We start from the raw sequence: 24347 nt of genomic DNA, 5'->3' as shown, positions 1-24347 counted from the left end.
GGCAAACACAATTCTTGCTGCCATGATAACATGGATTATTAAATATATATCATCTTTACTATACTGTGCTGACATGATTCCCAATAAAAAAGTCTCTGGTTTATAATTTATTTTTGTCCCCGTCATTTTCTCTAGCCATTTCCAGATCTTAAGCCAAAACTCCTGAGCTTTTTTGCAAGACCACCATGCATGATAGTATGTGTCCCATATTTGCTGACATTTACAACGTTTAGATGACTGGTTTTTATACATTCTGGCCAATCTTGCAGGTGGGAGATGCCACCGGTAGAAGATCTTATACAAGTTTTCTTTGTATTACATGGCTAGCGTTATTTTTTTGTTCTGCTCCCATAATAATTGCCATTGGTGCAGACAGTGGTGGGATTCAAATAATTTAATAACCAGTTCTCCCAAAGTGGTGCGAACTGGCTGAATCCCACCACTAGGTCCAGATTTATATTGTAACTGAAATCCTTAGCCCAGGTCACCATCGTTTCTTTTACCTGTTCTTCATGCATTTTATAGCCCAGTAAGTATGTATAAATTCTCCTTATTTGTTTGTCTTCTGGCCCTAACAGAATTTTATCCAATACCGAATCATGCATATTAATTCCCCATTCTTTCTTATCTTTACCATGCCTTGATTGAATTTGAAGATAGGCCTACCATTCCAAGTCTACCCCTTGTTGTTTTAACTCCTGTCTAGGCTTCAATTGCCCCTCATCGTTTAAGATATCTTTATAGGTAATAGCTTTTTCCTGATTGTACAAGTTTGGGTAGGCTATTGCTTCTAGCGTAGATATCCAGGCGGGCATTTCCATATAATTTTGAGTTTTAATTTTGTTCCATATCAGATATAGAGCTTGCCTAATTTTATGCCTTAGGAAATACTGGTGGGCAGTATGGCTGCCATACCATAGAAACACGTGCCAGTCCTGCTGTAGATCATGGCCCTCTAATTGTAATATTGTTCTGTCTTTTAAGTTTATCCAATCCTTAATCCAGGTAAGTGCAGCTGCCTGATAGTATAGTTCCCATCCTGGGAGTCCAAATCCTCCTCTTTCTTTTCCTTCCTGTAATAACTTTGATTTAATCCTGGGTCTCTTCCCTTGCCATACGAAGTTTATGGCCAATTTATTCAAATCTCCAAATAATTTTTGGCCCAATTTAACAGGTATATTTTGAAACAAGAAGAACACTTTTGGTGGTATAGTCATCTTGATTGCTGAATTGCTATTCAAAGAATTGCTATTCTTCCTAGTAAAGAGAATCCAGGCCTTCTTTTAATTGCTTCAGCAATTTGTCGTAATCATCTTCTTTGATTGTAATGCATCTCGCTGATATCTAAGATATCCAAGATATCTTATTTTTTTTTACTATTTGGATGTCCATTTTCTTAGCCATATATCCTTTCTGTTTATTAGTCATATTCTTAACAATCGTTTTTTTTTTTTTTGCCGTTTTAGTATTTAGTATTTATTTGATTTGTCAATCGCTTACAAGATACAGGTATAAGAATAAATATAGTTTTGAATACATGAGATAGATACTTATAAGAAAAATAAAAAAACCAATAGGACAGGGACAGTAGGCATGATTGGTGCACTTATGCACGCCCCCCACAGGCCTCTTAGGAAGGGGGTGAGGTCAATAGTAGACAGTCTGTTATGAATCAATAAAGTAACTAATATAAAATGCAAAGTAGGTTTTGAAGGCCTGCACACCTGATTGGTCCTCAAACAACGAACGAGGATTGGTCAGGATGAGGCCACTGCTTATTGGTTATTATTTGAACTTATCGCAAAGACTATTGGTTAATAGGGCAGCAGCCAACCCTATAAAAGGGTTACTGCTGCCCATAGAGTTTGCTCTGTTCTATTCTATTGCTGTTATTATTAAAGAGTTGAAGTCACTGGTCAGATGTCTGGTCTCCTTATTCTCCAAACTTAACACTGGCGACGAGGATGGGATGCGGAGACCGAAGAGCTGACTGATCTACAGAGCAACCAACAGAGCACGTGGTTGAACACGCACTATCAAAGGCAACATGGCCAGCGGTGCCGTACCACCCGCTCCATTCAACCCAGAAACCGAAGACTGGGAGTCGTACATGGATAGGTTCCAAATGTTTTTGGAGACCAACAACTTGAAAGATGCAACAGCCAGCAAAAAAGAGCTGTATTTCTAACCCACTGTGGGCCTACCGTGTTTAAAATGGCTAAGTCACTTGCCAAGCCAGCCGAAGTAAAAGCAATGGACTGGGACGTCCTCGAGCCTTTACTACGGGCCCACTACGCGCCCACCGTGCCAACTTTAGTCAGAAGGCACGAATTTTACCAGAGGGGCCAGCGGAAAGGCGAAAGCCTTGCCAACTACGTCGCAGACCTCCGGAACCTTGGAGGCCTCTGCGAATTCTCCAACTTAGAAGAAGCCCTCCGGTCCCGCCTAGTTCTGGGTTTAGATGATTGCACAATCCAGAGCAAAATCATGGCTAAGGGGGACATCAGCCTTACCGATGCCCTTAAAGAAGCCTCGGCAGCAGAAGCAACTAAGAAGTCGGCAGCCCGAATGCGCCCGCACCAGCGCACCGCTACGCCTAACTCGCCAATGATACCTCGCCTCGCCCAGAGAGACACCCGGTATCGACTCACCACAAAGACCTAGAATCCCCATCAGAAAGTGACGAGGAAGAGGTCAACCGACTCCGAACCGAACGAGACCAGTTCACACAACGCTCAATTCGACCTTGCGCAGGATATGGAGCGAGTCACCCACGATCCAGCTGCAAATTCCTCGATGCACTCTGCCGCATTTGCAGGAAAAGAGGTCACATCGCAAAGGTTTGCAGAAGCAAGCAAACCTCCAACTCCAAACCCCAACAGGCCGAATGCCAGTCTTCAGGATTCCTCGGTACACCCCGAGACAAGCTGAACCACTGATGGGGAAACCACTCCTACAGAAACAACCAGTCCACCACTAACCCCAGGTGCGAAGAAACCAGGCGGGAAGAGACCCACCAAACAATCACCATAGGCCACGCTACATCCCTAGACGCCGGGTGGAGGTCGCGATAGAAAACAAACCTTGTGTGATGGAGGTAGACTCAGGATCATCCCTCTCGATGGTATCGTGGAAGACGCTCCAGCAGCTCATCCCAACAATCCGCTGCCAAGACCTCAACCCTCAAAGGGTTATACTCAAAGATTACCAGGGTAATCGAATTCCCGTCGTCGGGTCCCGCCAATTCCAGGTCTCTTTTAAGGACCGCACCGTCGCACTGCCACTAACTGTCGTTGACCGTGACCGCCTAGCCTTTTAGGCCTGCAATGGTTCGGGCCGCTCGGGATCACTTTAGCCGGAGTTCACCGGGCCGAGAGCAACGATTGGGAGGAAGCCCTCGTGCAAGAATTCCAAGACGTCTTCGCGAGTGGACTAGGCAAGTACAAGGGGACCCCAATATCATTTAATTTGAACCCTGAGGTAGCACCCATCCGCCTTAAGCCGCGTCGGGTGCCGTTCACCCTGAAACCTAAAATCGACGAACAACTCGATAAGCTAATAGCACAGGGCGTGCTGGAACCCACCGACCACGCCCGGTGGGAAACTCCAATAGTGACGCCTATCAAGCCTGATGGGTCACTGAGAATTTGCGGAGACTACCGGGCCACCCTAAACCACGCACTTCAGCAAAGTGCATATCCAGTGCCGGTAGTGCAGCACCTGCTCCATTCCTTGGGGGGCGGAAATTTTTTTGCTAAATTAGATCTAGCGCAGGCATATCAGCAATTGCCTGTAGATCCGGCCACCGCCGAGGCGCAAACTATCGTCACACATAGGGGTGCGTTTAAATGCAACCGGCTCCAGTTCGGGGTGAGCGTCGCTCCCGGGATCTTTCAGAGTTTAATGGAAAGGCTGTTGCAAGGAATAAGTGGGGTCGTACCGTATTTCGACGATGTACTCATCGCTGCCCCTAACAGAGACATTCTAGAAAAACAGCTCCGAATGGTCTTACAAAGGTTCCAAGACGCCGGTCTCAAAGTCAAAAGAAATAAATGCCACTTATGTACCGAAAGGGTAGAGTTTTTGGGATACCTCCTGGACAGCCAAGGAATCCATCCCACTGAGGACAAATTAAAGGCTATTAAGAGGGCCCTCACTCCAAAGAACAAGGCAGATCTTCAGGCGTTCCTTGGACTTATCAATTTTTATAACGTATTTCTACCCAATAAAGCAACGGTAGCTGAACCACTGCATAGACTCTTAGACAAAAAATCAACGTGGGTTTGGGGACAACGGGAACAAAACGCTTTCCAACAAGTAAAAAAACTGCTAACTTCTGATTCTGTACTTATGCAGTACAACGAAACTCTGCCATTGACTATTACCTGCGACGCCGCCTTTTGGCGTTGGAGCAATCCTGGCCCACGTATTGCCGAACGGAGCAGAAGCTCCCGTCGCATTTTTCTCACGAACTCTAGCTAAAGCTGAAAGGAATTATAGTCAGCTGGATAAAGAAGCTTTAGCTATTGTGGCTGCAGTTAAAAGATTTCATGAATATGTGTATGGGCGTGCGTTTACAATAATTACTGATCATAAACCACTATTGGGGATTATTGCGGGTAATAAACCAACCCCGTATATATTGTCCCCCAGAATGACTCGTTGGTCTGAATTCTTGGCGGCGTACAACTACACCTTGCAACACCGCCCAGGGAAAGCAATTCTCCACGCTGATGCATTGAGCAGGGCACCACTCCCAGAATCGGTTGAAGATCCAGCCCCGACCATCACAACACTACAGATTGAGGCCCTGCACGCGCCGCCATTGACTGCGAGGGACATTGCCCTCGAAACAAAACAAGATCCGGTCCTGCAACACATCCTACGCTGGGTTGAGCGTGGGTGGCCAACAGAACAACTATCACCAGAATGGGCGCCCTTTAAAAGCCGCCAAACTGAACTATTTTCCCAGAAGGGCTGCATCTTGTGGGGAGATAGAGTCATAATTCCGGACAAACTGCAACGAACTGTGTTAGCAGTATTGCACGACGGACATCTGGGCATAGTGCGGATGAAAGCACTCGCACGGAGCTATGCCTGGTGGCCGGGAATCGACAAGAGAATTGAGGCCTGGGTCGCTACTTGTCAACGTTGCCAAGACGTCAGTAATGCCCCACCTAAAGCAAGCCCAACCGAATGGGAAACTCCAAGAGGACCATGGTCCCGTATTCACATTGACTTTGCGGGGCCTACAAAGGGGCACACTTTCCTTATCACAGTCGACGCCTATTCAAACTGGCTCGAGATCCATCGGATGAATACAACTACAACGGACTCAGTTATCAGCAAATTAAATAGACTATTTGCAACACATGGGTTCCCAGACGTTTTGGTCTCGGACAACGGCCCACAGTTCACCGCATTACAATTTGAACAGTATCTTGCTGATCGGGGCATCCGCCATGCGCTAACCTCGCCCGCACACCCTGCGGCGAACGGACGTGCAGAGCGCATGGTACAGTTTGTAAAAAAGACCCTCCACAAAATGGAATTCGGCGACATCGATGAAAATATCAACCAAATTTTATTATTGCAGCACATTACGCCCCACAGCGTCACCAACAAAACGCCCGCCGAACTTCTCATGGGTCGGAAACTACGATCGCACCTTGACCGACTCCACCCCACATACGCACCCGAAAAGCCTTTCGGCTCCAGCAGCAAATGCCGAGAATTTAAGGTAGGCGATTTAATCTTTGCCAAAAACTTTTCCGGCGACCCTTTATGGATACCCGCAACCGTCACCCAACTCACAGGGCCCAGATCTTACCGCCTGCTAACAGAAGATGGGAGGGTGTGGAAACGCCACATAGACCAAATCCGTTCGAGATTACCACCCAGCGCCCAGGGATCCCCGGGTTCACCAACTGAAGGGGGAGGAAATATCGAGGAAATTGACTTCGATATGACTGATAGCAGGCCAACGGATACCTTACGGCCCAGCGGAGGACCGGCAAGTGAAACGGGGAGGGAGTTGATTTCTCCAGGGGACTTGTACATGGGGGAAACCGAACTACGAAACCCCGAAGAACCATTGGTTAGCAGAGACAACCTCAATGAAAACAGCACGGAAGCACCGTGCAGCGAAATGGAACATAATAGAGACTATCCAAATGCTCCACCGGAACCGGACCTCAGGCAAAACCCGGTGGAGCCACGGAAATCATCCAGACAGACCAAACGGCCTGTCTATCTTGAGGATTTTGTTACAGCTCCCCTCAAACGGAGCCCAAGGGGGAGGGGTGTTATGAATCAATAAAGTAACTAATATAAAATGCAAAGTAGGTTTTGAAGGCCTGCACACCTGATTGGTCCTCAAACAACGAACGAGGATTGGTCAGGATGAGGCCACTGCTTATTGGTTATTATTTGAACTTATCGCAAAGACTATTGGTTAATAGGGCAGCAGCCAACCCTATAAAAGGGTTACTGCTGCCCATAGAGTTTGCTCTGTTCTATTCTATTGCTGTTATTATTAAAGAGTTGAAGTCACTGGTCAGATGTCTGGTCTCCTTATTCTCCAAACTTAACACAGTCTAAGGTTAAAGTTTTTGGGGTTTGGAGAAGAAACCACAGAGTCAGGTAGAGTATTCCAAACATTGACCCCTCTGTTGCTGCAGTCGTATTTTCTGCAGTCAAGTTTGGTGTGGTTAACTTTGAGTTTGTATCTATTGTGTGCTCTTGTATTGTTATGATTAAAGCTGAAGTATTCATTTGCAGGTAGGACATTGCAATGTATGATTTTATATACTATATTTAGATCGGACCGGAGGCGGTGCAGTTCTAGGTTTTCTAGGTCTAGAGTTTCAAGTCTGGTGGCATAAGGTATTCTGCAATGAGTAGAGGAGCAGAGAACTCTTCTTGTGAAATATTTCTGGACTTTTTCAATTGTGTTAATATCAGATACATGATATGGGTTCCATTTAGTCTTGCCTAATTTTTAAACCAGCATCACCATACTCTTCAAGTATCTCTAAAAGTTTCAGGCCTGTTGTTCTGGATCTTCCATAATTAACACCAGATCATTGGCAAAGGCTTGAAGTTTAAAGGTCTCTTTTTTAACTTCTAAGCCTTTTATCTGCGGATTTATATGCAGTTGACATTGTCATTTTATAATTTTGAGACCACAATTTTTGTCATTTATCTAAATCAATCCCATATCCAAAATTTTCCCCCCATGCCATCATTGTTTCTTTTACTTGTTCTTCCTCTAATTTAAACTCTAGCAAATGTCCATGAAGTTTTTTTATTACTTTTTCATCAGTACCTGTCAAAATTTTATCTAAATCAGTCAACTTATCATAGATACCTTCTGTTTTAACATCTTTATTAAATCTAGATTGTATTTGCAAATATGAAAACCAATTCATTTTTACACCTTGTTCTTCCAATGCTTGCATAGATTTAAGTTCACCCTTTTCGTTCAATATCTCACCATACCTAACTGTTTGTTCCTTTTTATATATTATTGGATAGGAAAAAGCTTCAATAGTAGATAACCATAGTGGAATTTTTAAATAATATTGCTTTTTTATCTTCTCCCAGTTTAGAAACAATGCTTCTCAAATATAATGTCTTATAAAATACTCCTGTGTTTTAGTTCCCTTATACCAGAGGAAGGCATGCCACCCTAACAGCAGGTCATGTTCTTCTAAATTCAAAACTCTAGTATTCCTTAGTGTTATCCACTCCTTTACCCACATCAGACTTGTCGCTTGGTAGTATAATTCCCAACTGGGCAAAGCAAGTCCTCCTCTTATTCTTGCGTCTTGTAGCAATTTAAGTTTTATTCTCGCTTTCTTCCCCTGCCAAATGTATTTTAGCACTGTTTTGTTTAAATCTTCAAAAAATTCTTTCCCTAATCTGATTGGAATTGTCTGGAATAAGTATAAGATTCTAGGCAATACATTCATCTTAATTGTAAATATTCTCCCAATCAGTGATAATTGTAAATTTTCCCATTTTATCAAATCTGTCGCAATCTGTTGTTTAAATTTGAGATAATTGTCCTCCTTAAGTGTGCTACATCTTGGTGTTATATGTGTTATGTCTCACCTATATTCACAGTTCAGAATACAAAGTTCCAGAGTTCAAAATATTCAAACAAGAACAAAACCAGACTCAAAAGGGTTAACAGTACTGTTTTCCAGTCCTTGGCAGACTTCCCGGAATCTGTCTGGCAATTCAGAATTGTCCATAAATCACAAAGGCTGCTCCAAACGTATCCTTTCAACTCATCAAACACTTTGCTTCCAAGCAAAGATTGAGAGTCAGCACGCCTCCTTAAATCACCTGGATGGGCGTGTCAATCTCTCTAATCAATGTCTGGCTTGACGCCTCCCTTCAGATTGTGATTGACGTTTCAATCTTCTCCTAGTTCTAGCGTCAAGCCAAGATCTGTCAGTTTCCTCACTAAAAGCCTCTGGCTCATTTTGTGGATCAGTTGCTGGCATGAGCGAAGTCGAAGGTTCTGGGGAGGATTGTCTCTCTGACAATCTCTCATCCTCTTGGCTCACATCTGTGTCCTCTGATAATTCAGACTCCACATTCACAGCAGGCTCCAACCTTTCATCTTCAGAGTCATCAGAGTCAAAACTCCCAGCAGGATCGATCCTTCCAGTCACACTATCCCTCACCGCAGGGCCCTTCCCCTGAGTCTGACGATCAGGATGTGGTTTTGAAGGGAATTGTGCATGATATATTCGAATAAGGTCTGGGGCATGCACCTTGGACACATCCTGCCAAGAACGAATCTCCGTTTAATTTTCCAGTCTCCCCACGAAGTACTGGAATTGTCCCTTCAGCCATCGTGAATCATAAATTCTGACCACTGTAGTATCCGTAACAGGTTCAGTGCTGGGCCTAGATGGAGAACCTGTATCTTCTGGAGAACGGAGAGTACACGATGGGGTGTCAGGTACTAACAGGGAGCGGTGAAAAACAGGGTGAATGTGCATGGAGCGCGGTAGAGTGAGCCGATAAGCCACAGGATTAATAACCGCCTCGATAGGGAAGGGACCAATAAAGCGATGATCCAACTTCCTAATCAGATGATCGACCCGAAGATGTTTCGTTGACAACCACACCTTGTCACCCACAGCCAACGGAGGTGTCGCTCGACGCGAACGATCTGCAAAACGCTTATAATCTGCTTTCGCTCGTTCCAATTGTCTGGAAATTAATTGATGCACAGCATATAACTCCAACAAAAAGTCTCGTGCCTCTGGAACTGGAGAATCTGCGATCGACAGGGGGAAAAACCTCGGATGGTAACCCCCATTTGCGTAAAAAGGCGTCATGTGGGTGGAGGTGTGCCGAGAATTATTAAAGGCAAACTCTGCCAATGGAAGATAGGTCACCCAGTCGTTTTGTCATTGATTTACAAAACATCTGAGGTATTGGGCGAGGATGCCAATTACTTTCTCAGTCCCGCCATCAGTTTCCGGATGGTGCGCCGATGCTAAACATACTTGTACTTGTAGTGCGTTCATTAGACTTTTCCAGAATTGAGCGGTGAACTGAACACCGCGATCTGAAACAACTCTGTCCGGTAAGCCATGTAAACGGAACACGTGTTGTATGAAAAGCCGGGCAGTAACGCGAGCCGAGGGTAATCTCCTACATGGGATGAAATGGGCCATCTTAGTGAGCATGTCAACCACCACGAGCACCGTCGTATAACCCGACGACGAGGGCAAGTGCATTAAAAAGTCCATGGAGATTGCTCCCCATGGTCTGCCCAGAGTCGGCAGTGGTTGAAGGAATCCAGGAGGCGCATCTGACGCTGCTTTCGCTTGTCAGCATTGTACACAAGAAGCAACGTAGGAAAACATATCATGTCGAACTCGAGGCCACCAAAAAGTCCGGGTGACCAAGTGCAGAGTTTTGTAAAAGCCAAAATGTCCAGCAGCGGGGTTGTCATGACATTGCGTCATGATATGGGCTCTAAGCATCCTGGTGGGTACATACAATAAACCCCGATGTCTTAGCAAGCCCTTCTCCAAAGTCCATGGGGAATCAGGTCCAACTTCCCCCCTTCTTTGTTGCGACCATGCATCTAATTGCTGTGCTTCCCGTATTCGAGCCCTCAAATCCACCGGATCCTGAATCACGGCCAAAGATTCTGGTGGCAACACTGTTCGTGGAGGAAGAGGATCCTCAGGACCAATATATTCGGATTTTCTAGACAATGCGTCTGCTTTCCGATTCTGTCCACTGGGAATATAGGTGACGGAAAAATTGAACCTTGCAAAAAACAACGACCACCAGATCTGGCATTGGTTCAACTTCTTAGCAGTAGACAAATGTTCCAGGTTACGGTGATCCGTTCGAACCTCCACCTTGTGCCGAGCCCCCTCTAGGTGATGTTGCCAGGTCTCAAATGCAGCCTTGATAGCCAGCAACACTTTTTCCCAGATAGTGTAATTGCGCTCAGAAGTTGTGAGCTTCCTTGAATAATATGCGCATGGGAAAAGAGGTGCGCCATCCTTCGAAGCTTGCAACAACACCGCCCCAATAGCTACATTAGAGGCATCTGTCTCGACCACAAATGGACGATTCGGATCAGGATGCCTCAATATTGGTTCAGCCACAAAGGCTTTCTTTAGAGCTTCAAAAGCCTGTTGCTGCGGGGGGCCCCACTGAAACGGGACCTTCTTGCAAAGGAGCTGAGTGATGGGATTAATTAGTTTGGCAAAGTCCGGGATGAAGGTCCTATAGTAATTTGCGAACCCCAGGAGACGTTGCACGTCCTTTACTCGACGAGGGGGTTCCCAATTACACAAGGCCTCCACTTTCCTCGGGTCCATGGCAATGCCCTAGGGAGAGATGATATGTCCCAAAAACTCTATAGAAGTCTGGAAAAAGAGACACTTCTCCAGTTTGGCATAGAGTTTATGCTCCCGAAGACATTGAAGTACCTGACGGACTTGACGAAGGTGGCTATCCCTGGACCGAGAGTAGATCAAAATGTCGTCCAGGTACACCACCACGAACCGATCCAGCATGTCCCGAAAAATGTCGTTCATTAAGTGCTGGAAAACCGTGGGAGCGTTGGTCAACCCAAACGGCATTACGGTGTATTCAAAATGTCTGTATTGGGTGCCAAACGCCGTCTTCCACTCGTCCCCCTTGTGCATCCGCACCAGGTTGTAGGCCCCTCGAAGATCAAGCTTGATGAAAATAGTAGCTTCCCGCAACCGCTCCATCAACTCCGGAATGAGCAGCAAAGGGTAACTATTCCTCACCGTGATGGCGTTCAACCGGCAGTAGTCACAGCACAAACGAAGCTCTCCCATCTTCTTTTTTACAAACAGAATGGGAGCTGAAAGGGGAGACGATGATGGTCGAATAAATCCACGAGCCAAGTTCTTATCCAGAAACTCTCAAAGCGCAGCCAATGCGGGCTCAGACATGGAATATAATCGACCCTTGGGCAGTGGGGCATCAGGTAAGAGGTCCACAGGACAGTCGTAGGCTCGATGAGGTGGTAACTGATCCGCCTCCTTCTCACTGAAAATGTCGGAGAAGTCCGAAAGCTCCGGTGGTATGAAAACAGTGGGGGCGGCGACGTCCTGGCCAGCACAGATATGTCTCAGATGATCCACGCACTGAAGACTTGGGAACGAAATGGCATTCTGTGCCCAAGCCACCAAGGGATCATGCAATCGTAGCCAAGACACGCCGAGAACCAAAGGGAGATGAAGGTCCGAGGTGATATAGAAACTTACCGCCTCCTCGTGATCCCCAATAACCATACGCAACGGCTGGGTGGTGAAACAAATGGGCCCAGACCTAAGCTCACGCCCATCCACGGTTTCCACCTTGATGGGTGGATCCACAGCAACCAATGGTACCTCAAAGTGCATTGCAAAGGCCCGGTCCATAAAACTAGTAGCCCCCGAGTCCACCAACGCAACCGCAGGAATCCCCTCCTTCTGGGACTGTAAGAAAACTTTGGTGTCCAACAATAAATGCCGAGGAGGGCCAGGGTTCACCTCAGCAACTTGGGGTGGTGGTGTAAGACGTGCCCAACCTAGGGTTTCCCCGAGGTCGGGCCTACCCCGTTTCCCCGACGGGCTAGGAGTAGATTCTGGCACTGGTTTTCGTGTTCCTCTTCGTTTGCAGGAATTGGCAAAATGTCCCGGTCCCCCACAATAAAGGCACAAGCCTTCCTGAAACCTTCACGCGCGTTCTTGCGCCGTCAACTGAGGGTGGAGTGCACCCAACTCCATCGGCTCCTCAGTCCTGGCCATAGTTTTATAAACTTCCAATGGCGCGGTTTGCGAACGTGAATGAAAAGGTGGTTCCACAACTGGCCGTCTGCTCCTGCGCTGTTGTAAACGGGCTTCAATATGCAAGCACTGAACCACTAGCGCATCCAAGGTTAAAGCCCGCTCCGCATGCACTAACTCGTCTTTGATGTTATCTGCCAAGCCCTCCTGAAAAGCATCCATGTGGGCTGACTCATTCCAAGTAGAGTCCATGCAGAGCAGACGAAACTCTGCAATATGTTCTTGCAGAGGACGTTTCCCCTGACAAATGTCCCACAAACATCGAGCCACGGTTTGAGTTTTAATTGGGTTTTCAAACATTACCCACAATTGCTGCTGAAAACCCTGAAAATCATTCAACAAAGGACTATCTTGTGTCAGCAAAGGAGTAGCCCATTTGGCAGCCTGCCCAGATAAGAGGCTAATAATAAACCCCACCTTAGCCCGGTCATTTGGAAAGTCTTCAGGCCGCAAGGTAATAAATAATTGGTACTGTCCCATAAATGCCGGGAACATGTCAGTCTGTCCCGAGAACTTATCCGGCATAGATACCGGGCTTTTCCTCAAGGGAGGGGCTGGATGAGCAGCAGGAGTTTGCAAATGTGAAACATGGTTTACCAACTGTGTTACCTGGTTTTGGAGGACCTGGTTATTTTGTAGCAGTTGTTCTATCTGTTGCTGTTGCTGCTCCACCAAATGCTGTAATTGAGTTTGGTCCATCTTGGTATGAAGATGGTTTGTTGGGCTTGGAAGCAAAAATGTTATGTCTCACCTATATTCACAGTTCAGAATACAAAGTTCCAGAGTTCAAAATATTCAAACAAGAACAAAACCAGACTCAAAAGGGTTAACAGTACTGTTTTCCAGTCCTTGGCAGACTTCCCGGAATCTGTCTGGCAATTCAGAATTGTCCATAAATCACAAAGGCTGCTCCAAACGTATCCTTTCAACTCATCAAACACTTTGCTTCCAAGCAAAGATTGAGAGTCAGCATGCCTCCTTAAATCACCTGGATGGGCGTATCAATCTCTCTAATCAATGTCTGGCTTGCCGCCTCCCTTCAGATTGTGATTGACGTTTCAATCTTCTCCTAGTTCTAGCGTCAAGCCAAGATCTGTCAGTTTCCTCACTAAAAGCCTCTGGCTCATTTTGTGGATCAGTTGCTGGCATGAGCGAAGTCGAAGGTTCTGGGGAGGATTGTCTCTCTGACAATCTCTCATCCTCCTGGCTCACATCTGTGTCCTCTGATAATCCAGACTCCACATTCACAGCAGGCTCCAACTTTTCATCTTCAGAGTCATCAGAGTCAAAACTCCCAGCAGGATCGATCCTTCCAGTCACAACATATATGTATCCCTAAATACTTAACCTTGTTTATGACCTGGATCCCCAAAACTTCCTCCAATTCTTTCTTTTGTCTTACTAACATGTTCTTTGCTAAAATCTTTGTTTTATCTTTATTTATTTTCAAACCTGCTACTTTCCCATACTCTTCTATCTTTTCTATCAGTTTAGATGCAGACTCCAATGGATTCTCTAATATAAATACCAGGTCATCTGCAAAAGCTTGTAATTTATACTCTTCTTTTTAAATTTTCATTCCTTTTATTTCTTTTTCTTCTCTGATGTTCCTATTCAGCACTTCCAGTGTTAACACAAACAACAGAGGTGACAGTGGACAGCCTTGTCTGGTCCCTTTTCTTATATCTATAAAGTCTGTTAACTCTCCATTTATCATAACCTTTGCAGTTTGTTTATGATATATCGTTTCTATGGCTTGAGTAAATTTGGTAAAGCCCATTTGGTCCAATTGTAACAGCATAAAACGCCAATTCACATTATCAAATGCCTTCTGTGTATCTAGAAATATCAAAGCCATTTGTTTTTCAGGATGTGCCTCATAGTATTCCAGTGTGTCTAAAATTATTCTCATATTATCTTTAATTTGTCTCTTCGGCAGAAATCCATTTTGATCAGGATGAATAAAATTGTTTAAGTATCTTTTCAGTCTTTCTGCCAGAACTGAAGCAAAAATTTTATAATCTGAATTTAATAGTGGTATAAGTCTATAATTTTTAACTTGCTGTGGGTATGTGTCCTCCTTCGGTACAAGTGTGATATATGTTTCTGACCATGTTTTGGGTATTCTCTTCTTTGTCATAACTTCATTCATAATTTCTAATAAGTGAAGATTCAATGTTTCCTGGAATGTCTTATAAAATTCCACTGGCAAACTGTCCGGACCTGGTGCTTTCCCAATGTTTTGCTTTTTTAAAGCTTCTGTTAATTCCATCATTGTTACATTACTTTCTGACGTTTCAATATCTGGGGAAAATTTGCTTCCTGTAAGTATTGTTGAATTCTTTCTTCCTGAACATTCTCTTGATGGTACAGTTTTCCATAGTAATCTTGAATATTTTTTTTCTTCTCTGCATTTCCATAGCATACATGTCTTTGTTCATTTATCAATTGATTTATTCTTCCCGAGTCTCTTTCCTTTCTCAATTTATATGCTAGCCATCTGCCTGGTTTGTCTGCATCTTCAAAATAGTTCTGCTTAGCATTTTTAATTTTTTGTGCTATTTCTTCTTTTTCCATTAGCCCCATTTTATGCTTAGTTATGTCCATTTTAATTTTAATGTCCTTTTTTTGTGGAAATTTCTGTAGTTCTTTTTCCAACTTCTTGTTGTCATCTTCCAATATTTAAAAGATTTTTTTCTTTTTTATATTTCTTTTCCTTGTATAGTCCATTATCATAGTATTATGATATGTATTATGATATGTGTAATCTATTATCCTCTTGTATAAGCCTTCATCGTGTCCCAGAGGTTCTGTAATGATGTATCCTCTTTTGTATTTTCTTTAAAGAAAAAAGTCAATTCTCTCTCAAATTTCTGTTTAAAGACTTTTTCCTTTAATATCGTATTATTTAAAGTCCATCTGGATCTCCTTTTTTGTCCTTTCCATACAAGTGTTACTGGATTGTGATCTGCCCAGGTACTTGCTTCTATTTCAATGTCTTGTATGTTAGAAAGCAATTCTGTTGACATCCATATCATATCTATTCTAGACCATGATGCATGTCTATTTGAATAAAAGGTATATTGTTTATTTTCCACATTTCTCTCTCCATGCATCTTTTTAAATTTATCTCATCTACCATTTGAAAGAAGGATTTTGGCAATGTCTTTCTAGTTTTCTTTGCTGTTTTTTGCATTTTATAATCCAATTTGTCATTTATTATTCCATTAAAATCTTCTATCAGACAGATATTAGCATAGTCCAGTTCAATTATTTTCTTATATAATTTCCTGTAAAAATCTTCTTGATTATCATTTGGGGCATAAATTGCTATTAAAAGTGTCTTTAAATTATTGTCCGTTATCTCCACCATCAAAATCCTTCCATCATCATCTGTATATATTTGTTCCGCAGGGATTGTATCTCTAATGTATAACACCACTCCTGTCTTTTTACAGTGTGTCAACGCTGTAAATAATTTCCCTAATTTTTGTTGTTTCAATATATAATCATATTTTTTTTAATATGTACTTCTTGTAGGCAGATTATATCAAATTTTTAATTTTAATTTCTCTAACTTATGAAATACTTTTCTTCTTTTAATAGCTGAATTAAGGCCATTTATATTAATTATAATCACTTTTTTCTCATCCATTTTAGACTTTATAAGAAGGATTTGTTGCTCTAGTAGATCTTGGTTCTCATTCTCTGTGTACACCACCCAAATCACTGTTAGGTGACTTACATTCCTAACAATCTTCCTCCCTTCCTCTAAAATATTCCAGATAGAATAACTCAGCTTTTTCAACTGTATCAATTCTGTGTCTTTGTTCCTGCCAGGTAAACATGAGACCTTTGGGTATCAGCCATCTGTAATTTATTCCTCTCTTAAGTAACTCTGGTCAAGAATAAATATTCTATTCTTATCTCTCTCACTCTTCTCAGTACCTGTTTCAGTACCACTATTTCTTTATCTTTGTACTTTAGTTTTTTTTCTCTTGCCACCTGCAGTATTTGTGATTTAATTATTTTCTTAGTAAATCTGATATGAACTTCTCTTGGCAGTTTATTTCTCATCGCATATCTTGTAGAGACATGAAAAATCTCGTCCATTCCATCCATCATCTTTAGTTACCTCTAATGCTTCTGCCAGGATTTCTGTCATCATTTCAGCAACGTTTTCACTCTTTTCTTCTTCTATATTTTGAAATCTCAGATAGAATTCTGATCTATCAATTTCCCATCCCAATGATTGCAGAGATCTGCCCTTATCTCTTTACACTTCACTCAATCGGGTATCCATATCTCCAATCTTCTTATCTCTTTGTACATCTTGTTCTTCAATTTTCTTAATTCTGTCCTCGTATTGCATCATCATTTATTGAATATTTTCAATTTTTTCATCTGTCTTTTCCATTCTTTGCTCAATATTCTCCATTCTCTTTTCAATATTATCTGTTTTTACTTGTATCTTTTGAATTCCTTGCATAATCATCTGCAGTGTCACTTCTTTCTCCTTCTCTTGTTGTAACATCATCTGTATTGATCGTTGTCCTCCAGATGGTGAGGAAGAAGAAGTCGGGATTGAAGAAGCTGAGGCTGGTATTTTTCTGCTCATCTTATAGTACTTAATAGAAAAATTGAAAAGAAAAAGCAAGAGCAGCCAATTGCCACTCCAGTAAAAAAAATAATAATAATAAAAGCAAAAGATAAAAATAAAAAAGGGAAGGGAAAAAATCTTCAGGCACTTGGATACTTTAATCCAATTGGTTCCAATTATATAGGAGAAAAGGGAAAAAAAGAAAAAATAGAAAATAGAAAAAGGATGAAAAAAAAATTAGGAAAAAAATTAAAAAGACAGAAATCTGTATATTCCCCTTGCTAAAAAGGTAAAACAAAGGGAGGAGGAAAGGGGAAAAAAAGTAGTCTTATTCTTGCATCAAAGGACTCAAGTCCAAATATAAAAATCCAACTGGGGGGGAATAGAAAAAAAAGGAAAGAGAAAATGCAATTCTGTCAATAAGCAAAGCACTGCCACTATATGTTCGAGGCTCTTTACTAAATCAAAAACAAAATTTCCAGTTCTCTTTTCAAGGTCACTTCAATTTTCTTTCTTCAATTTCAAATCCAGACTCCAGCTATCAGTAGTTCCACAGAAGAGCACCTGCAAACATGCTCTTCCCACTATCTTTTCAATGAAAAGCACAGAGTCCTTGAATGTAACACCAAATGTATCAAGAGAGAAAGAAAGGAAAACAATGTATCCAAGCCACCAGGTGGCAGCGCTACTTATTTCCCTTTCCTTTCCCTTCCCCCCTAATATTAAAACCAGGAATAAAAAAAATAAATCTAAAATTATTAAAAAGAAAAAACAAGTAAAAAAAACTTTTCCAAAGAGTTATTTTGAAAGGCAAAATTAAAAATTAAAAAGGAAAGACCAGTCCAGTTGAAAAGTTGAAAAGTTTTAACAAAATCCAAAATTCCAATAAAAAGAAAGAAAAAACCTTCAGGTTTAATTTATGCTTAATCTCACCGCTTAAGCACTTTTATCTTCACTTTTAAATTTAATTTTTAGTCTTTTAGGGTGTTCTCTCCAGAAAAAAATAAGTAGAAAATTATCTCACCAAACTGACACACTTTCTTTCCAGCTTTCTTTCATTCCGGAGCTGTCCCAGCTTCAGCAGCTTTAATGGCTGCCTCTCCACCATAGGAAAAAAGGGCTTCTCCTGGATCTACCAGGGACTTTGCGATGTCCTTGGGATCAACAGGATGTGCCATCCTCTGTCACCGTCTCTATGGGACGGTTTAGGTCCGTTGGGACTGTCCTGCAATGGAGATATCAGCAGCAATCTTAGAGCTTAAAGATCACATGCTGTACCGCTGCGACGCCAGCTCCGCCCTCTCCTTTTTCTCATGTCATTATATTTATAATCCCATTTTTGTCAACAATAGCATTAAAGTCTCCTATAATACAAATGTCATCATATTCTATGTCTCGAATTGTATTATGTAAACTTTTACAGAATTGTTCTGGGGCTCCATTGGGTGCGTAAATTTCAACTCAAGTCTACACATCTTAAAGTCACCAAGATTGAGAAATACTGATTGGGGGAGGGGGCAGGATAATGCCTTGAATCTTTCCTTAGCTAGTCTTTCTCAATTTGGAAAGCTTCACTCATCTAGGGTAGCGATACCCAGGGTTCCATAGCCAAGATGTCCGAAGGCATACTGGAAATTATAATAATAGTAAATCGAAGTACATGAGTTGTGGGGTGGAGGGTCATTCTGTGAGCTTGTGGGCTGGTTTCCATCTTCAGTGGAATTTAGGGGGTGTCAGTGTCAGTATTGTGCTTATAAGGTTTCCATGTTGTCAGCAGGCATTGTGAGGGTGAGGTCATGTCATGTCAGGTTCTAGTGATGGGTCCTGTGATGGGTCAGGTGTGAGTCAAATAAATTGGTGACATTGTGATGGATGGGTAAGCATCACAAGATCCATCATAAGACCCTGGCCATTGGCTTAATATATTTTGAATAGAGTTGGAGCAAATGCAACCTAGCAGTAGTAAAAAAATGTACCAAAAAGGACATGAATGTGTGCCAATTGGGAAGTGTGGAAACCCCAAACCAAAGGATGGGAGAACAGAATGAAAGAAGGTTCACCAGGAGCAATCCTTGCCACATTATTTTTTACGGGCCTTGCTTGACTCTTCTAAGGAAAGGTTTAGTCCATTTCCTGAGGGGCTACTTACCTCCAGGCCCAGCAAACAGCACAAACATGACAGGATAGAAGCCAAATGACATGATAAAGAGGTATTCATGGAAAACTGCTGAGAAAAGGAAGACGATGAGCATAGCTCCAGCTTGGGCTCTCCCTCCAATCAGCTGGAAGAGAAGGAGAACAGGTAAATCATAGACTTCATCATGGTGATCACCAATAAACAATGAGGATAGGCACAGAGAAATTACATGCAGCAGTTTAAAAATCAGTCATTATTAAAAACTTCAACATTTTAATTTCTTATTAATTCTTAAACCATTCTAATTTACTATTTCAAATATAAATGTTACAATACCATCTTCTGTACCTAGCAGAATCTTTCTTACAGAAGTTTATATTTCATCCTTTGTCCCTAAAAAAAATTCCTCTTCTCCCATCCAATTTTAAAACTTTGAGGCTTTTCTCCGCCTTTCCCCTTTCTTCCTTCCCCCACCAAATCTTCCTACCCCCCCTTCTTCTTCTAACCTCTGCCTTGCTGGGATCCCTTCTCTGTTGTGTTCCCTTTTTCTCTTGTTTGCTATCATTATATTTACTTTGCATCATATTTTTCTCTTTCTCAAATGTTTTTTTAGATCTTAAGTCCTTCATTTTCCTTGTTCTTTTCCTTCCTTCTTCCTTAGATAAGTTTTGGGATTCGATAAAGATGGCGTCTTCGTCTTTTCCTTGTTGTTGTTCTTCTGGAACAACTTCTGTTTCCATCTGTTCCATTGTCTGTTGGTAATTGACCAGCGCCATTTCTAGAAATAGAAAAGCTTTTTCCATACCATCTTTGCAGGCTGCTTTTGTTTGCTCATATTCATCCCTCAGGTCTTCAAAAGGGAAAGCCATTATAAATAAATCTTTTCTTTTCTTTATTCCTCTTTCTTCTTACACCAACCAAATATTCTGAGAGAAAGGTAAAACAATCCCAAAATCCACAATCCTCAATAAATCCAAGCAAGCCAAAATTCCCCCTTCCTCTTCCAGGGGTGGTATCAAACAAATAAAAAAAAAGAGTCCAAATCTATATTTTAAAGCCTTATTAAAATTATATTTCTGTCCTCAAATCTTCAAGGCATCTCCTCCAACAAGATCCAAATTTATATATTTTCTTTATCCTCTCCCTTCCGGCTTAATTCCGTCGGGAGGGAGAGTAAACTTTCCTTTCAGCACCTCAAAATAGCCGCTTTTTTTCTCTTGTGGAAAAAATCATCAAAAAACCATCTTTTCCAGGAATTAAATTAGATAAATCTCAAAGCCCTGGGTCGACCAAGAAGAACTTTCACTTTCAATAACTTTCTCTTCTTCCTCCTGCGCATACTTGCCCGGCTGCCGACTTCTTTGTGGCGGCCATTACGGACCGCCGCTGCACCGTCCTGGTAAAAGGGGGTTCTGCTGGCCAGGGAGGGGGTCTGCAACACCCCCAGACCCTTCCTCCGGATCCCCCTTACCTTCAGCTAGCCCTGCAGGGCAGCCTTGCTCCACACCCGTCCGGGTCGGAGCCCCAAAACGGCTAGCGCGGCAGGGATCGCGCAGCTTCGCGAATCCCTACCGCTCACGAAGCCGACAAACCGGAAACTAATAAAATATTGAAGGAAAGGAGGATACAATGTATTTAAACATTTTTGGTGGATAGAATGTACCAAGCAGAACCGAATTGGGTATTTGTTATGTTGAATGTTAATTTTACTAACTTAGGGGGAGGATAGAAAGGCATCATACTCTGATTAGTGATTTCAGGAGAAATTCTTTTTATTATAAGAAGAGATAGAGGGATAATGAATGGGCAAAAGATATAAATTTAATGATTTAATTAAGATGGATTAAATAAGATAGAATTGTGAAGAGTGATATGCGCTGCCCATGCAAAGAGAGGTAACTGGGGCCAAGGTACTTTACTAAAAGATTTTTTTATGTTTGTTTGTGTTTGTTTGTGTTTTATGAGAATATTGGGGAAATTTTTGTAGAAAGATAGGAAAAGATTTAAATATGTAATGATTTGTTTGTTGTTGAAATTTTTAATAAAACTTGTTTTTGTTTTTTTTAAAAAAAGAAATTACATGCAGCAGGTTTAATTTATGGGGCAATATAGGGTGGGTTTGGCAAGCATGTCAGACTTTTCTGGGGCTCCATACAGTAAACCCAACCAAATAATAGGACTTTTATTATAAGGTTACAGAGATAGAATCTTTCAAACCCCCCCCCACCAGCCTTTATTTTCTGAAAAACAAGGGAGAATCTCTTCTGAGATGTTATTTTTCCTCCATTCCTGCTTTCAGCTGAGACATCTCCTCTTGACCATTGCCCTGGCTGCAGTTCTGCCCCCAAAGATTATTCTCACAGCCCATTACCTACCCACAGAAAATCTTGATAAATATAGTAGTACAGCCAATCGTGTACAATCACATTCCATGACCGATAGAATGTTGAGAATGCTGTGGAATTCCACCAGTCCTAGGCAGGAAGAATGAAATAAAGAGCATGAAAAACACAGAAATGCCAGGCTTGAAACTGGAACATCACTGTATTTTGGCCAGCAAAGAGACAATCCCCTCTAAATTGCCTGTGTACGGGTAGTCCTTGAGTTACAAGGGCAATTGGGATTAGAATGTCCATCACTAAGTCAGTGGGGAAACCAGGGGGAAATTGCAACTCTCAAACAGGCAGGTATGTGGCTATTGTCAGGTATGGGAGAGCAAGGAGGCGTCCTGGGTGTTAGGAAAGGGGGAGATTAAGGGTCGGGGAGGGTCAAGGGGGCCATGAAAAGTTAGATTTCAGCCATTGGGAGGGCATGAATGAACCATCATGTGGGATCTTGCAAACTCTTTCGAACACGTTATTTGATCTCTCTTATACTCCCTAAATATACATGTTTCTACAGGAGCCTTCATTTAATGAAAATTGGGAGCAGCAACAAAGTTATTAAGTGGTCATTAAGTAAAACAGTTATGTTATTTATTTGCCAAATTTATTTATTGCTCTGTTTATTTTGCTTTACAGACCTGCAGAGGTTGTAAATGTGAGGATTGATCATAACTTTATTATCATAGTTGTAACTGCAACCAATTGCTAAATGAGGATGCCTGTATTTATTACTTTGATTACATGCAATCTTCAGTGTCAACTTCTTCAATGTAGTTGTTTTAGGAAGCTGAAATTTGCTTTTCTTTTAGCAATAACATCTCAGAACTCTTTGTGAAGTTTTTCAAACTATTCTTCATGGCCAATGGACGATTCAAGTATATCCAGACTCCTCATATCTTTCTTGCAACCTCCTCCCCCTCCCCCTTGTTATCACCTTGTAGAAAGAACGGTCTGCAAAGCGCAGGATCTCAGCAAATATGTTATGCCAGCAGTCCAGGAAGAAATAGAAGACCACGAATAAAACAGATATCTCTGAATGAGAGAGGTAAAGAAATACATTAGTTCTTCCCACTTTTGGGAGAGAGAAGAGATTTTAAAAACTCAGTTATTGTTACAGATTTAAGGCAGGCAATTGCAAATCAAGTTAGACTTTTAGGCTAGTATCCTAATGGAATGTCTATAGAAATTCTCAATCATCTAGGTCATTATTGTCCCAAAGGTGCTTTACAAAAGGCAACTTGACTTTCTTGTTTTTTTTCCTTGAAAATATTTCACTTCTCATCCAAGAAGCTTCCTCAGTTCTGAAAATGAACTAAAGAAGCATTTTGGATGAGAATTTAAAGTTTCCGAGGGGAAGAAGAACAGAATGGCCTTGCCTATGTTATTTTGTCAGGGAATTGTGCAGCTGGTATCCAAATGGAGTCAGAGATACTGATATGTACCAGTTTTATATAAATAAATATATTTACAGTGAGTTAGATAGGCAAACAAGAGCATTGTCAGATAAATCAACCCAGCAAAAACACAATGAGCTAAATTGGAGACAGCACATAGGGCACACAGAGGAAAAAGGAGAGACACAAGGAAACTCCCCCTATACTCTCACAGCAACCGATTACAACTCAGTTTCCCTCATGCAGTGGCCAGCTCTCTTCAACCAATTAGCTATAACTGTGTGTTCTTACTCATTGTCCAACCCTTCACTTTTCCAGCTATTAAATTTTAAATATCTTAGCAACCTGTTTTTAACTAAGCCTGTAGCCTACATTGCCTAAGATTTAGACACCTGCAAATTGATGTGTGAGTCCACCATTATTATTATTGTCGATCACAGTTAACCAGATTATTTTACTGGATATGGCCTTCTTGTCCACCTATTGAGTCCTTCCAAGGGACGTGGGATAGGCAGATGTTAGTGTTTGAACTGTTAAAGGTATTGTTGCAGGATATCAGTTGCTCCAAGCAAAGCCGGCTTTTGCAACTGACTGATAGTGGTTATGTCAATGCTGTTCAAGTTGTGCTCCAAGGAAGGATGATGGGTTTTGACAATTTGAACAGGACAATGTTCAAAGGAGCATATAGAGCATGGCACTTGGAGAATAATTGAGGCAAAAGCAGAAGAAAAGTGTAAGCATCTACAGGTTGCGAAAGCACTTTTGCAGAAAGCAGAATCAGTCAACAATGAATTCAGGGAGACTTCCGGTTTGCCAGGCTTCAGCGGCGGCGGGGTTTTGTGATCCTGCGTGATCCCTGTTGCGCTAGCCTTCTTGGTGCCTCCGATCCCGATGGGTCTGGAGGATAAGGCTGCCCCGTAGAGGCAGCCGAAGATAGGGGGGATCCGGACAGGGGTTTCGGGGTTTCGCAGACCCTCTCCCCACCTGGCATAACCCCCTTTTCTCAAGGCGGTGGAGCGGCGGTCAGCAATGGCCGCCACAAGAAGCCGGCAGCTGGACAAGATTGTGCTGGAGGAAGAAGGAGAAAGTTTTGAAGCGAAAGTTTTTTTGGCTGAACCGGGACCATAAGACATATTTAACATCCTGAAAACCTTGACTTTTTTTGAATGATACTTTGTTTCCAGAAGAGAGTTACAAGCGGCGAGTGAAAGTGTTGAAAGAGAAAGTTTACTCTCCTTTCCTATGGAACTAACAAATGGATATTGAAAAGCCTGTTTTTTTAATAGAAGGTAAAAATTTAAAGCTCTTTGTTATAAGTGGGAAGGGAGAGGACAAAAGACAAATTTATATTAAGACTTTGTTGGAGGAGATGCCTGGAAGACTTTGAGACTGGAAGTTAATTGCAATAAGACTTTAAAATACAGATTGGGCTTTTTTTCTTTTTTCTCCTTTCTAATTGATATTACCCCAGGAAGAAAA

The 24347-nt window shown here is 42.1% G+C and overlaps 1 protein-coding gene across 4 annotated transcripts in view; it reads right to left on the bottom strand.

Moving 5' to 3' along the window:
- The window catches only part of LOC113428273 (sterol O-acyltransferase 2-like), a 96169-nt gene that overhangs the window by 47440 nt on the left and 24382 nt on the right, over positions 1 to 24347 (bottom strand). For 2 of the 4 annotated variants that reach the window (XM_087952816.1, XM_087952818.1), the window contains 2 exons: positions 22409 to 22506; positions 21466 to 21564 (listed from right to left, as the gene is read on the bottom strand). The exons of the other annotated variants lie outside the window; for them this stretch is intronic. In XM_087952816.1, coding sequence (XP_087808942.1) covers positions 21466 to 21564; positions 22409 to 22506 — 197 coding nt within the window. The remainder of the gene's footprint in view (positions 1 to 21465; positions 21565 to 22408; positions 22507 to 24347) is intronic. 4 annotated transcript variants of the gene reach the window in all.

Source organism: Notechis scutatus, chromosome 1 (genome assembly GCF_049901735.1).
Source record: "Notechis scutatus isolate UNSWTSFEM ecotype Mainland chromosome 1, rNotScu1.2, whole genome shotgun sequence".
NCBI lineage: Eukaryota > Metazoa > Chordata > Lepidosauria > Squamata > Elapidae > Notechis > Notechis scutatus.
This window is presented reverse-complemented; position numbering and strand designations above follow the sequence as displayed.